Below are 16,270 nucleotides of genomic sequence, written 5' to 3' on the forward strand. Positions count from 1 at the left end.
ATAATTCACAAATCTCACGTATTGTTCAAAGACAATGATTAATTGAGTAATTGTAGATTACATGAGATGTGTCTTGTATGATGATTAAATTAATATCAGATTCTAACATCACTAGTTTTCTAGATTTCAATCAGCACTAAAGCTCAATTAGATACCAATTCTAACAAAACCTAACCTTACGTAATAAGTCATTCCAACTGAATTGAACAATCAACTAAGCTAAGAATTGATAACCTAAGCGTGCAATATCCTACGAAAATTAAAATTAAGACAGAGGGGGGAGAGTAAACTAGAATATATAATGGTTCAACTCTAACATTCTCTCATGAGCCTATTCCATTCTTCAATTGTTTCCCATTTGAATTTGTTTTCTTCCACTATGTTTTTACAAATATTACAAGAGTTCATACAATCGTTAATCCATAATAATACTAAGAAAAATAAATATCTTATTTGGATCTTGACTTGTATACAACTTAATGCCAATCTCTTTTGCAAAATCTTTACTTTATTCTTGCTTCTTGAATCTTCCAGCTTCACCAATATGCTCACTGTCTTCGTGTGTGATAATCACCCCTTGATCCCACCGACTTCTTGAGCAATAAAATATCAGAAGATTGAGAAAAACTCCACCTTGTCTGTAGCCTTCCACATAGACATTGCCAAGGTCAACTAGAGAGAAGAACCTCATTCTTTTCATTGGAATTTGTCATCACCAATGACAACAACCACAATCTTGCAAGCTTCCTGAAAATCTTAACAAACTTTTCAAGAACAATTAGTTTTAAGACACATCTCCCTCAACAATTACAGATCTCCATAATTAAGATCTGGAATTCAACAAGAGGTTGAAGATGAAATAAATTCTATTTGCCATAGATTTTGAGTTTTCAAAATTAAGGTTGTTGATTATCACAAATCACTCTGAAAATGTTATCAGTTATGTGAGATCCATGTTGAAATGAGATGACAAAATGAATTTATATGTGGATGAGATTAAGCATAAAAAGGTATGGAAAATAATAGTTAGATTCGAGTCAAGAATATTTCATGATTTGAGTCAAATGAGCAAGTGGAATGGAATAAGATCAATATAAAGAATGGACCCATTTTCGTGTGATTCGAGTCACCTTATATATCTAATTCGAGTCATAAAGGCTCATGATTCGAGTCAGGTATAAAGCTTAATTCAAGTCAATTTGGAAAGATCCAAACAAAAAATGTGAAAAAATAGTTTGATTCGAGTCAAGTGGAAAATGTGATTTGAATCAAATAAGGCGGTGGCTAACCAAATCTGTCTGATTTGAATCAAGTGCAACTTGTAATTCGAGTCATAGGGCTGCCTGATTCGAATCAAGTTAAAACTATGATTCAAGTCACAAATTTTGAAAAACTTTTGTTTTCCCTGTTCATTTTGATTCGAGTCAGGATATATACATGATTCAAGTCATACACATACAATATCAATTTTTCATGTTTTTCAAAATACTTTGAGATTTCTCTTTCCACCTAACCTGAACCAATAACACATATGGTTCTTGTTCCACTAACTCAAGAAATTAACTTAAATCATCATGATCAAATTCAAATACAACCAATTGAATTATGCATGCTTAAAAAATGAATTGATTCAAAACTTGATTCTGAGATGTGATATCATGAAGGAGACCCAATAAAAAATAATTTACGAAACGAAAGCGTTCTGACAAGCAACAAAAATGTATTAGGGTTCTCCCCCTGAATGTATTAGGGACATGCAACTTCAATTTGCTAGTTTTCTCTGATTCTTATTTTGTATGGAGCAAATCAAAAAGAAAAGTACTAGTAGTAATTGTCACATTTTTAGAAATTGCTTTATTTCTTGGCACAACAAGAAGAAATATAACATTGTTCTTTCTATAGTCGAGGGCGAGTGTGTAGCTGCTGACATCTGTTGTACATAAATCCTCTGGATAAAACAATAACAGTTAGATTATGATCTAAAACTTTGATGAATTAGAATTAAGTATGATAACACTAGTGCGATTAGTCTCATCGAGAATCAAGTTTTACATTCATGAACTAAACACGTTGAGATTAGGAAACAACTTATTAGGGATCTTGTTGAAAAAGGTTATGTGGTTTTTGAATATGTAAACACCATTTATGTACATTCTTCCATCTTATTTGTCCTGATTATGTGTTTTTTGTTGTTGTTTGTATTTGTTATGTTCTATGCATAGGTTGCATTTGACATGTTTAGGTGTTTATTGTTTCTTTGTTCTATTCTTCTACAACTTTTACTTATTTTCTTAAGTATCTATTTTGGCTTATTTTTTTCTTCTATGATTTATTATGTTATTTCTTTTGTGTTAATAATTTATGAGTTGTCATGCTCTTCACTCCCTTTATCCTTTTGATTTTTGTCAAAGGAGGAGAAGTTGTAACCAGTCTTTCTCTATTCTACCAATTTATACAAGTGTATTGCAACATTTCAGGGGGAGTTTTTCTCATGTTGACTCAATTACAATACAAGTTATCAAATATAAAAAAAAGGGAAGACTAAAATTGCTACTAGGATATCCCTATCTTTTTAGGGTGTTTTGTTGTTCGTTGTAATTGAGTATCTCACAATAAGCATTGTTGCACATGTCCTAAAAAAGTTTTTTTTCATGCGTAAAACAAGCCTTTGACTAAAATTCAATGCATGTTGATTCGAATCAGCAAGTTTTTGACTCGAATCAAGAAGTTTTCGTAGACATGATTCAAATCATGCAAAAACTTGATTTGAATCGAATGTTTATGTGACTCACATAATTTTGGTTATGAGAACATGATTTGGATCACGAGGATACTTGATTCAAATTGTGAGCAAGTTTGTAAAATTGGATTTTGCTTCTTGAAACATGATTCAAATCATGACCATACTTGATTCGAATCACATCTACTTTTAATTCAGATCAGGAGTTAATTTGATTTGAATCATAAGTGAATTGTGTCATTTTGAAAACAGTTATAGATCCTTGATTCAAATCATGTTCGAGTGTAATTCGAATTAGTGACTCAAATCACATAACGTAAATGTGAGTTTTTCACCTACTTTCTTTGATTCTTTCTCACTATATGTGAATCATTCGTTATATCCTTGACTCAAATCAAATGGCTATTTTACATTATTTTTGTGTCTCGTCTCTAGTATGTGTGTGTGTGGATATTCTAACTATATGTGTGGACATTATTTTTGTGTCTCGTCACTATATATGAGGATGGATATTCTTACTTCAAGAGTAAGAGTAGAAGAGTTACTTCAAATCTTAACCATTAATTTTCATTAATCTAATGACTTTAATTAATTTTTTACATAGAAAGATATTTCCAAAAATAATTAGATTAAATGATCTATTAAAGCCGTCAGATTAATGAAAATCAATGGTTAACATTTGGAGTAACTCTTCTACACTTACTCTTCTACGATCAATTTTTTTATGATTTACCATCAGAGGCTGAATTTGATGTCATGCGAGGGCAAATGCATTAAACTAGTATAAATACGACGTACTATCTCTCTAACTCATTCTTTTTATTTACTTTTTAAATTCTGTGGGTAAATTTATTTCTTTTTTCAAAAGTTTGTATGTTTTAAGTTCTTTAATTGTTCATAAAGATCTATTTCTAAGTGTAGGTTTGTTTAGATTTAGTCCTCCAAATTCATCTATCTACTTAAGAATGTAATATTAGAATGTTTAATTAGTTAATTCAATTTATATTCAAATTTTCTCTATTAGAATCTAAATAGATTGACTCTTCTATTATTAATAGTTGATTCATCATTGTTTTGCATTTCTTAGAATTTTACCTACTTCTGCTTTCAACTCTATTTTGAAAAATATTTATAAAAAAGGAAAGGACTATTCAATAATCCCCCTTTTAGACCATTAAATGTTCATACTCACTACTTCCTCCTTCCACAATGAGTAATCCATATGGAAAAAAATAAAGTGTCCCAAAATGGATGACTCTTTTCAATTTACAATGCAAATTGATTTCTTTTTTTCAATTGTACCATTTAATTATTACTATTTTAGCCACTCCCAATACTTAATAATAAATAATTTAGTAAAAGCATCATTCGTGCTCTTTCATTTATATATTTTTCTTAGTATGTGTGAAATGATCAATTGAGTCACTCATTATGAGATTGAAGGAGTAACATATTTCATATCTAGGGTTTATAGTGGTTTCAGGTCAAAAGATTGTATATACCACTATCGCTATGAGAATAAATTATGACAATTACATAACATTTTATGTAGTATTATTGTAATGGGTCAATCAAATATAAATATTACTCATAATATGTGAAGACTTGATAACTCCTTATCGCCTATCAATCCATGTGATGGGTCAATCCAATACAAACAATTACATAACATTTTTTCATAAATTAAAGATCCAATTATTTTTCCTTTAAAAAACTATACTCAACTTTCTACCATTATCAAATGTGAAATTAATAGAGAACCAATGGTTGCGACTGATGGCTAACATACACGGATTGACGACAAGAAACAAGAGGTTTATGTATTGATGATGCTTTATGTTTAAAATAACCATTGTTTGTTTCAAAGTTAAAGCGGAACAGGAGGCAGGATATGGGGCAATGGATTGATCATACAGTTGTAGTTAGCTGAAAGTCACATGACTTTCCCGCGCTAAAGTTAGGGAATCCGCTTCCATGTTTAATGTTATCTCACTTCACATTAAGCTTGAATACAAATATTTTAAGAATAGTTAAGTTTAATAATCTCAATCAAATGCACCAACTATTTTAAAAAATTTATCATTTAAAAAAAATATTGATAAAAATATATATAATTATTATTATCAAATAATCCAATATAAATATTAAATTCTCATAAAACATTGGGCTTTTAAAGGTATAGTTATGTGTTGTTAACAAAGCTAAGCATCTAACTAGCAAGTGTAGAGGAGTGTTGTGGCTGTGGTGCTATTTTATTTTGTTTATAACTTTAGTCGTACGGAAAATCGTGTGCTACAACAGGTTTATGGTTGAACCACTAAAGATGCTTTTAAATGTTTTTTTTCTAAAATTCAATCTAGGTATCTCAAGGAATTGTGTATAGTTGGATAACAGAAGTTGTTGAAGGATTCAGTAGAGGTTGTTATTACCTGAAGCTGAAAATAGGAGTGGAGTGGAAATGATTTTCATCATCCTCAACGGAAGAAATTAAGGGCCCATTTGGTGCGCAGGATAAGATAGAGATAGGATAAAGAGATGCATAGAGACAGGGTAGGATAGTGTTAGAGATATGATAATATCTCTCTAATGTGTGAACCAACCAAAACTATGCAGCTGAATATATATCATGAAAATGTAGTTGTAAGGCATAGTTTTATATGTTGTATATATAGAGTTCTCAGTGTAACAGTAACTCAATGATTGAAAACATATAGCAGAATACTTTCCTCTTCTATTATGCACTCCTTTAATTCTAATATGGTATCAGAAGTGGTTCAGATCTAAACCACGCTTTCCCCTCATCTTCTTCTTCTTCCGCACAGATCAAAACCCTAAGCTCTCGTCACCTCAACCATGGCTGACTCTGGTTCCTAAACAGAGCTTCGAGATTCTCGATGGAGCTTCTTCAATCCAAACTCCAATAACACCTATGGACCAAAAATCTCGATTCAGCTCAAAGAAAACAACTACTTGCTATGGAAACAACAGGTTGAAGGTGTGATCTTGACTCAAAAAATGCACAAATTCGTTGTGAATCCTCAAATTCCGGCAAAGTTCAAGACTGATCAAGATCGTCTCCAAAACATTATCTCCAAAAGATTATCTCCAAAACATTGTCTGTGCTGAGTACAAATCTTGGATTGTTCAAGATCAAGCTTTTGTTCATCTGGCTTCTCTCGACATTCTCTGAATCTCTGCTGCCTCAAGTGCTATCGTGCAAGCATTCGTATGAAGTCTGGGACAAGATTCACAATTTCTTCAATGCTCAAATGCGAGCTAGGGTTCGTCATCTAGGAGTGGAACTCAAATCCACCAAGAAAGGTAATCACTCAATCACTGAATTCGTGCCCCGAACCAAGGCTATTGCAAACTCGTTTCTTGCGGTTGGTGATTCAATTTCTGAGCAGGATCAAATTGATTCGATCCTTAATGGATTACCAGAAGAATAAAATCCATTTGTGATGCAAATGTATGGGAGCACTAAAGCTCTTTCTCTATGTGATGTGGAAGCCTTACTATACGTACAAGAAGCACAACTTGATAAATTTTGCCAAGAACTAGCTATGGAACAAATCTCTATAAATGTGGCACACACTGGTGAGTCTCATGGAAGTTTCAACCAGACAATGGGCAGAGGTCGTGGCTTCAGGGGTAGAGGGCGTGGCAAAGGACGCTTTCCTCAAGGCAATAGACCATTGTGTCAACTATGTGGGAAACCTGGCCATGTTGTGATGAACTGCTGGCATAGGTATGATGAATCATTCAGCCCTCATAACCCCCAGTCACAAGCAAATGAAATTAAGAATAGCAAAGAATCCAAAGGAGAAAGAGCCTCCCAATCAGAATCCAAAGGAGAATATTTGTGTCAAAAGATGTTGCCTTTAATGAAAAATGTCTTCCCTTTTCTACTTTGTTTGGTGACAAGTCTAGCTCTGCTCGAGATGTGCTGCACATGTCCTTGCCTTGTCCATCCTCAGATTCTCCCAACACTCATAACCCGGGCCCAGTCAGTACAACTAATGGAGGCCCCACTAGTGCAGAGCATGTGGTACCTCAGATAGTACAACAGCCTTTTTCACATTCACCCTCTCTTCCTCTTGATAATGACAATATTGCTACTGATTTGTCTCCCTCACAGAGTCAATTTGAATCAGTTTCAACCACTCCTTTTCCCTTTGAACAAAACAATGTCTCATCTTTAAATGATCCCTCAAACACACCATTGATTCCACCTATCAACTCTCCAACAACATCTTCATTTACTATCACTATAACAGGTTCAGATCAGTCCCTTTCTCCCTCTTTTCATAGTATACCACCAAGTGTTCCTCCTCCACAAAACACTCACCTAATGCAGACTAGAGAAAAAACTGGACACTCTAAACCTAAAGCTCTCACAGCACACTTAGAACCTACAAGTGTCAAACAAGCTCTATTAAAACCAGAATGGGTGCAAGCCATGAAATCTGAATATAATGCTCTCATGGATAATCAAACATGGAGTCTCACTAAACTTCCTCCTCACAGGCAGGTTGTGGGATGTAAATGGGTATTTAAAGTGAAGGAAAACCCAGATGGTAGTGAGAACAAGTACAAAGCCAGGTTGGTGGCCAAAGGCTTCCTCAACAACCAGGTTTTGAATTCACTGAAACATTCTCTCTAGGGGTAAAACCTACCACAATCAGAATTATCTTGAGTTTGGCTCTTACATATAGATGGGATGTACAACAGATTGACATTAATAATGCCTTCTTGAATGGCACTCTCCAAGAGGATGTTTACATGTTGCATCCCCCAGGGTTTACTCATCAAAACAAGGACCTGGTATGCATGCTACATAAAGCTCTCTATGGCCTCAAACAGGCCCCTAGGTCTTGGTATGATAAACTGACTCAAGCTCTCATGAAGTTTGGCTTCATACACTCCAGATGTGATCACTCTCTATTTGTGTACTCCAAACAAGGTACTACACTCTATGCTTTAGTTTATGTTAATGATATCCTTATAACTGGTTCCTCAACAAACCTGGTACATGATCTCATCAACAAGCTCCATAAAGCCTTTGCTCTAAAGAAACTTGGCACACCAGAATATTTCTTGGGTATAGAGTTTGTCCCTCAGAAGAATGGCTCTCTCCTTTTAACTCAAAGAAAGTACATTAAGGATCTACTTGATCGAGCTAAAATGCCTCAAGCTAATGGTGTACCAACTCCAATGCTTAGCACCTACAAACTAAGCAAACATGGCTCTCAAGCTGTCTCTGATCCTCACTTATATAGGTCAATTGTTGGAGCATTGCAATATGTGACTCTCACCAGGCCAGATATATCATACAGTGTCAACAAAGATTGCCAGTTTATGTCAGCTCCCTATGACACTCACTGGGTTGCTGCTCGCAGGATTCTCAGGTACTTGAGTGGTAATATATCTCGTGGTATTATCTTTTCTCCATCTGCCATGACTCGGAAATTTTCCTTGAGGGCCTATAGTGATTCAGACTGGGCAAGTGATCCAGACGATCGTAGGTATACATCTGGCTCGTGCATTTTTCTTGGCCCCAACCTGATTGCTTAGAGCTCCAAGAAACAATCGCCTGTTGCTAGATCAAGCACATAAGCGGAATAAATGGCCCTTGCTCATATAACCGCTGAATTGATTTGGATAAAGTCTCTGCTAACTGAACTACACATTCCCTTTCACCCTCCTACTCTATTGTGTGATAACCTGAGTGCAGTCATGCTATCCCAGAATCCAGTTCTTTATGCCCATACAAAACATGTGGAACTTGACATTCATTTTGTCCGTGAACGTGTGGTAGCTAAGCAACTGGTGATTCAACATGTTCCTGCATTTGCACAATTAACAGACACACTCACAAAATCGCTTGGGACGGCTGCTTTTCAGGACCTCAGGTGCAAGCTCAAGGAGTTCCCTCCTTGATCTTGAGGGGGAGTGTTAGAGATATGATAATATCTCTCCATGGTGTGAACCAACCAAAACTATGCAGGTGAATATATATCATGAAAATGAAGTTGTAAGGCATAGTTTTATATGTTGCATATATAGAGTTCTCAATGTAACAGTAACTCAATGATTGAAAACCTAATGCAGAATACTTTCCTCTTCTATTCTGCACTCCTTTAATTCTAATATATAGTGACATGATAGACATTTATCCTATCATGTGTTTGGTGCACACAGGATAAGAAACTAGATAACATTATTTTATCCTATCATGTGTTTGAACGCACTTGATAGTAACAAGATACTACCTCCGTTCCTTTTTATAAGAGAAAATTCACTTTTTAGATTCATTGAATAATCAATGTATCTAGTCTATAAAGAGACCAAATACATTAGTTATTCAATGAACCTAAAAAAATACTTGTCTCTTATAAAAAGGAACGGAGGTAGTAATATTTATTTTCATATATTTATATAAAAAACAATGCTAAAATTAAAATTAAATTAAGGGTCCGTTTGGCGCGCTGGATAAGGAGACAGATATGATAACATTATCCTATCCTAATATAATCTGTTGTTTGGTGCACCAATAGGAAAGGATAATTTAAACCTATTACTAATCATATCCTATTACCCATTTGTTATTCTTATCCTTATTTTAAGCTGGGTTAGCAAAATGATAGGATAATTAAAACAAAAACACACACTTCTGATATTTTTTTCTCTCACGTTTCTTTTCTCACTCTCACGTTCCCTTTCATCTCTACAGTTCCATCATCTCTGCCGTCACCAAGTCAATCGCGTTTTCTGCTACGGTAATGTTTTTTTGTTCCAATTTCTCTATAATAACGGTTTCTTCTTCATCAATATTGATTTTTCTCAAAACCCTAATTTTTTCCTTATTCTTTTTTTTTTTTACTAATTTCTTCTTCTTTTGTGTTCTCTTTGATGTTTTTTTTTATGTTTCTACTATTTTGATACCCATTGTGTTAAAAAGTTTGTTTTTTTCTTGATACCCATTATTTTCTTTTTCTACTATTCACTATATCTTCTGTTTTTCATTGTTTTTCTATGTTTCCCCTATTTTAACTCTATTATATGTTACTATATGGTTATATTAGTGCCCTCATACTACTTGTTCATGTTATAGGTTAATATTGATTCAGAGGATAAAATACATGATAGGATAAAATAATATTATCTAGTTTCTTGATCCTCTGAATCCATATTAACCTATAACATGAACAAGTAGTATGAGGGCACTAATATAACCATATAATAACATATAATAGAGTTAAAATAGGGGGAAACACGGAAAAACAATGAAATGCAGAAGATATAGTGAATAGTAGAAAAAGAAAATAATGGGTTTAAAAAAAAACAAACTTTTTAACACAATGGGTATCAAAATAGTAGAAACATAAAAAAAAAACATCAAAGAGAACACAAAAGAAGAAGAAATTAGTAAAAAAAGAATAAGGAAAAAATTAGAGTTTTGAGAAAAATCAATATTGATGAAGAAGAAACTGTTTTTATAGAGAAATTGGAACAAAAAAACATTACTGTAGAAAACGCGATTGACTTGGTGACAACAGAGATGATGGAACCATAGAGATGAAAGGGAACGTGAGAGTGAGAAAAGGAATGTGAGAAAAAAAATATCAGAAGCGTGTGTTTTTGTTTTAATTGTCCTATCATTTTGCTAAGCCAGCTTAAAATAAGGATAAGAATAACAAAGAGGTAATAGGATAGGATTAGTAATAGGTTTATATTATCCTTCCTATTGGTGCACCAAACAACATATTATATTAGGATAGGATAATTTTATCATATCCTGTCTCCTTATTCAGCGCGCCAAACGGACCCTAAACTTGTGTATTTTTCCTAATTGGAATGCTAGTGAACATAACCTAATGTTATTTTTGACAATGACAATCCAGGACAACGGTAATTAACAGAGTGAAAATGTTAAAATTCAAGTTATTACTGGACAAAATTTGCTTTGTTACTTGTTAGACAATTTCAGCACACACCAGGAAGCCACTCTGAGTTCAATATTATCTTTAATAATACTGTTTTTAATATTCTCCATTAGATAAATTAACGTGAAACCTACAAAATCATTCAAACATGCTTCTTATTTGGCAATAAAAAATGTGTTAAAATGTAAATAAGTTAAAAGGTGCATTTTTCCTTAGCTTTAAACAATAGTGCTAGCTAATCATTATTTACAGTTCTATAACAAACATCACCCTTTGATCATTTGTTACTTAAGACAACATGAGTTCTTTTGTTTTCCCCTTTTGATCATTTGCTACTTAAAGACAACATACAGTTCTTTTTTCTTTTTCCCTTTAACTTGACAAGGTTGAAGCATTACTTAATAACTCTACTCAATCTATACTCCCCTCTTAATCTTACTAACATATGTATACAGACAGAGTAGTTGTATCAACAACTATCAAACACAATTTTCCTTCAAAATACAGATAATACCATCAGTCTAAAATCATTAGTAGCAATTATTATTTGGTCTAGATGAAAAAATATATCATGTTATGCTTTCTTTGTATCAGCTGATGGGTTTTTGGTTTTGAAAAAATCTAACACTATACAATGCAACTCTTACCAGCAATCTTATTTGATAATGTAATACAGAAATTGTCAGAGAAGATGAAAGCTAAAATGAAAAGGGAAGGAAAACGGCAATAGAAAGGATAAAAGAGGAGACAGCACCAAGTGCTTGCCAATTGCCATTTATTTCCTGCCTAAAACATGAGACCAACTAGTAAAGTACACGGAAGCTCCTTCAAATTACTTCTTCAGAAAACTGTTAGGACAGTTAAACAGTAAAGTGCGATTAGCTTTTGTATGCACAAAAACTAAACTCGATGGTCTGTCCATGGCATACCATGTCCATATGTATGAACTACAGTCTACAGCAACTGAAATTAATGACAAAAGGTTCTTTTGTGCTATACAAGGTAGAAATGAGAACTTGTACAAAGACCTGTTAATCTTTGCCCAGTGCAGAAATGAGTACAAGGATTCAAATAGGTGTAATTTAGTGTAGAAAATTTTATGAAAAGCTCTAGAGAAAAAAATTATCACATCAATAAAGTATTGTACAAAAATGACCAGAATGGATCATATACTAATCAATCAAACGTCAATTTCTATAAATTAACTTCAATACTAACAGAAAATTAGAGAAAATAAAGAGCAGATAAAAAAGCTACTTGAAGATGTTTGTTTCACTTTATTTTTGGAGATATATTTTTGTTAAAAAAAATTCTCAAAAACCAGTGAAATGAAGTACTTTTTTCAATATAAGCTAATCCACATACACCCTCAATCAAATAAATAATTGAATAGAAAAACAAAAAAAATCAATACCTTTGGGTCTCACTCATGTCAGTCTATGAACAACCCAAAAAATAGGGTGGTGACATGTTAGTAAAATTTGCATCAAAAGGCGTTGTTGGTTTTATTAACAGAAACGGAGGGACCATCAGGCATCAGAACATGAGAAACCCTGTGGCCAATATCCAGCCCCTGAAACTGGCCGATAGAATCACTTGACAGCATTTCTGACAAATCATATGAAGTGGGTAGATCAAACTGAGGCTGGTGGGGATTGGATATGTTAGATGAGTATGAATGAAACTGCTGCATTTGCATGGCCCGAAGTTCGTTCTGACTATGTTGTGGCTGGTGCATGAAGGGTGAAGCTTGAGAATATGAAAGTTGATGCATTCCCAAGCCATATGTATCAGCATGGGTTGTTACCTCTCCAGTAGCAACCTTCAGCCTATCAACTTCATTCTTCAAGGCTTCATTTAGAGCTGTACATTTTATTTTATTAGAATTATTTTTAAAACATGTGGGCAGAGTCATGTAAATAAGTTGTATGTAACAACATATAAGCTGAAATTTTAACAATTCAGAAACACTACTTGTAGATCATTAATCATGTGCAATGGTTTGAAAACTGGACTAGTCATCAAAGTAGTGGAGGTTTTATTCATGGTTGATGAGTTTAACTCAATAGTTGACTCAGTAGTGATGGACTGATCATTGTATTTTCATTTATTTTTTTGGCACCAAAGGCTTCAATGTATTTTTTTTATCTGTAAAGTTTGGTAGATGGGTGATTTTTGTATCTCTGGTTTCAACTCTACTTAAACTAAGTCACCCACACATTTCAAATGAATGAAATCTGGTCCAATTACTATGAGTATAAGCTAAAGGAACCATATTTTCTGATGTAGTGTAGCAACAACTTGAGATGACATGGCACAAAGGACTTCCATGTCATATGAGACGGTTGACACGTGACAAAATATTATCCATCTCCACTCAGATATTAATCATTAGACAATATTTAATGATATTTTCTCATATTATAACATAAACTAAAGGAACTAAAATCACCCATCTGCCAAACTCCAGAGACCAAAAATACAACTGAGTCAAATTTAAATTTTTGTTGATTTCATTAATTAGGGTTAAACTAAGTTACTGGGCTTTCATGTTATACTGAAACAACAACAACAACAACAACAACAACAACAACAACAACAACAAAAACCAGCAAAAGAATTAGCATAAAGTAACAGATATCAAAGCTAAACATAGATAGCAATAAACAAGATGAAAAATGGAAATAAAATTTTGCATATTAGCATGGCTTAGACGTACCATCACATAACTTAGCTTGTTGCTCCATGCCTTGTAACCGAAGCTTCAACTCGGTATTTTCACTAGACAGACCACTTGTATCTCTCTGAAAAAAATAGTATCAGAATGCATAAGTCTCACAATCACAAAGCATAATGGCTTAAACCACTAATGTAAAGAATTTCACAAACTGGAAACCAAGTTCAATCAAAGGAAACAAGAGCATGCTCATTTTGAAGAAGAATAAATGTCCATAAGAATGTTAAGCAAACCAATAGCCTAGTGAAGAAAATAACCGAATAGGGTAACTATTCATGACATTGACTACACAGCCTATTTGAGCATCACAGCAAGTATATAATCTTGTGGAAACATCGATAAAGATTCAGATCCATTCTCAATAAGGCTATTCTCAATAATAACTATTCATGACACTGACTACGGATTCAAATCCTTTGTAGTTTTTCCTCTACTGCCCTCTGATCACCAGTAACTCTAACCTTTGGATTATATTCTATGCCTACCTGTATTCTCCATAATTGTTTTTTCTTGCTTGTGAGCCGTTGGATTTGGAGCCGTATAGGAGTTGAAGGCAAAGAAATAGGAGAGGATCCATTCTGAATAAATACCATTTCAATGTCCATTAATATCTCTTATATTTGTATATTTTAACTAAACATAATATATGAACCTCCAAGAAGGTCTAGAATATGTTTTGTTTCCGGTTTGAGCACCCAAAACTGATTCTAAATGTGCATAATTGATTTTGACATATTTGGTTCTCTCGAGTTGAATTGATTGTGTTCTCTATAATTGATTCCGGTTGAAACTAGGTGTTGTAGCTTTTGAACTTAACCTGATTTTTTCTCTAGAATTGATTCAAGTTGAAACTAGGTTTTGTAGCTGGAAGTTACTGTTCAACTCACTTTTGCACGAATTTATCCAAACATAAATCACTTTACATTATGTCACTTTTAACCAAAATCAATTTTCTTCATTGCAGAACGAACCAGGCACCTAGTTAAGCAATAATCGGACATGCAACAAACTTATATGTGAGTTAATAACAGTCTTATTAATAAACAAAAAATACAATAAATTGGCACATCATTTACATCACAACTAGCACAATTTTCACTGTTCGATTATAATTTAGAGCCGGTAAAAATCAAAATAACTAGGCCTAACAACAGTTTTGTTCAACGCAGACAATGATAAGTAAGAACCTGGAAAAGATTTAATTGAGCAGAAAGAGTAGTTGCTTCAGTTTGAAGAGTATGAATTTTTCTCTCAAGCTCAACCACGTAACAAGCTTTCCTCTCTTTCGAACGTGCAGCAGATTGACGGTTAGCCAGAATCCTGCATCAAAATTCACGATCCATAAACAACTGCGATTCATTACGAAAACCAGATCGGAAACCGTATCGTTACAGAAAATTGCGCGTTAGGTTATTGAAAGAATAACCTCTTGGCTCGTTTCGGATCAACGGTCCATAATTGAGCGAGTTTATCAGGGGACATGGCCTTCTTAGATTCGATTCCTTCTGATAACATGGAAGAAGATGTATCGGCGGAGTTGCTACGGCGGTGACCGGGCCTACCGGCATCTGCATTGGGAGGAGGAGAGTTGAGTTTGGATCCGGAATTGTCGGAATCAATGTAGGAAGAGAGGAGATCGTCGTGTGGTTGTGGATCTTGGAAATGGAGCGGAGAGGCGTCGAAGTCGAAGGGATCCATTTCGAGGTCGAAGTCGTCGGGGATTCGGAAATGTACCTCCGATTGAGATCGACGGTGGAACGGGGTCGACATCGTAATGGTGTGGTTGTTTCCGATCCGGTTTGAACCCGGTTTTCTTCTTCTCTCCTCCCCGCTCACTCTCACACTTGCGGTTCTCTTCTCTTCTTCCAATAAAAAAAAAGAAAAAGAAATTCAGAGGGAAATCTCTATGGTGTTGTCAAAAACGATTATTATTTAGTAATGAAGTCTCCGGCAACATAATAACATGATTATTGCTACATTTTTGTTTGTTTATTTCTGGTATTTTTCTTTATCTCTCGATTTAGTTTCATAAAAGAAAAAGGTTTTATTTATTTATTGGTATAAACAAAAAAGTATTTTTCTATAAAAAAAGGGTTTATTTACTTATAAAAGCTTTATAAGTAAGTTTATCTATATTTATTATATATAAAATAAATACTTTTTCTTCTTTTAATTATACATTTTATTTAATTATTATTTACTTATAATTTTATTTTGTGTACCATTTAATTAAATTATTAATTAAAAATTAATTAAATTTTGTTAAAATAAAAATAATCTTAATGTAATTAAGAATATTAGGGGAACGGATTGAATCCCCTTCATGTTATATCACATTTTTTTTAATTCTAATATTAGGTATTTATGTGTACTTATTTGATCGTATAATCACTTAAGCATCATACAATAAATAGAAGTATGTAAAATTGTTCGCCAAGTATTCCTCTTCTTCTTTAAGGCTATTAATTAATCAACTCTTCGATTATTTATTGTAATTGTTATTTGTAACTATGGATAAGCCATCGATATCAGACTTATACTTCATCACATTCTTATATCGATCACGAGATCGACTGAACTTTATGAATCTATGTGCTTGCAGGTACAGTATCTACAGCAGACAGATAATCGTAATGATTTTGATGATGATAACATTATGATGTGAAATCTTTATTTGAAGTTATGATCAAGATAATCAAGTTGATTATGCTTGTGAGATCAATATGTCAAAGTCAACCTCTCTAAAGACTACACCTAATGTCAATCGGCGTTCGGTAGAATCTCTGATGATCTTTGTCAAAAAATATCTGATGATGATGTCTATTAAAGAAGTTAGTTTAAGTCTCA

General features: G+C 33.6%; 1 protein-coding gene across 3 annotated transcripts; it reads right to left on the minus strand.

The window, feature by feature from the left end:
• Nucleotides 1-11,316: 11,316 nt before the first annotated feature.
• On the minus strand, nucleotides 11,317-15,401 carry LOC131626312 (bZIP transcription factor 18-like). 3 transcript variants are annotated; one of them, XR_009291085.1, is made up of 5 exons: nucleotides 14,850-15,401; nucleotides 14,611-14,743; nucleotides 13,406-13,490; nucleotides 12,101-12,549; nucleotides 11,317-11,534 (listed from the first exon to the last, which is right to left on the minus strand). XR_009291085.1 is itself a non-coding variant. In XM_058897146.1 (4 exons), the coding sequence occupies exons 1-4, from the start codon at nucleotides 15,191-15,193 to the stop codon at nucleotides 12,173-12,175; spliced, it is 939 nt and encodes a 312-aa protein (XP_058753129.1). In that variant the 5' UTR covers nucleotides 15,194-15,401; the 3' UTR covers nucleotides 12,011-12,172. The 3 variants fall into 3 exon arrangements, 1 of the variants encoding a protein (XP_058753129.1); XR_009291084.1 differs by lacking the exon at nucleotides 11,317-11,534 and adding an exon at nucleotides 11,561-11,722; XM_058897146.1 differs by lacking the exon at nucleotides 11,317-11,534 and having other exon boundaries at nucleotides 12,011-12,549.
• Nucleotides 15,402-16,270: the final 869 nt, after the last annotated feature.

The sequence above is a fragment of the Vicia villosa genome, unplaced genomic scaffold (assembly GCF_029867415.1).
Source record: "Vicia villosa cultivar HV-30 ecotype Madison, WI unplaced genomic scaffold, Vvil1.0 ctg.000282F_1_1, whole genome shotgun sequence".
Lineage (NCBI taxonomy): Eukaryota > Viridiplantae > Streptophyta > Magnoliopsida > Fabales > Fabaceae > Vicia > Vicia villosa.

Excerpts from the sequence above, each read along its gene's own strand:
- LOC131626312 (XM_058897146.1), bottom strand. The coding sequence starts at position 15,193 with ATGTCGACCCCGTTCCACCGTCGATCTCAATCGGAGGTACATTTCCGA. Across the intron at positions 13,491-14,610 it reads CTCAATTAAATCTTTTCCAG|AGAGATACAAGTGGTCTGTC; the intron begins GTTCTTACTTAT and ends TATTTTTTTCAG. Across the intron at positions 12,550-13,405 it reads ACAAGCTAAGTTATGTGATG|CTCTAAATGAAGCCTTGAAG; the intron begins GTACGTCTAAGC and ends TAAAATGTACAG.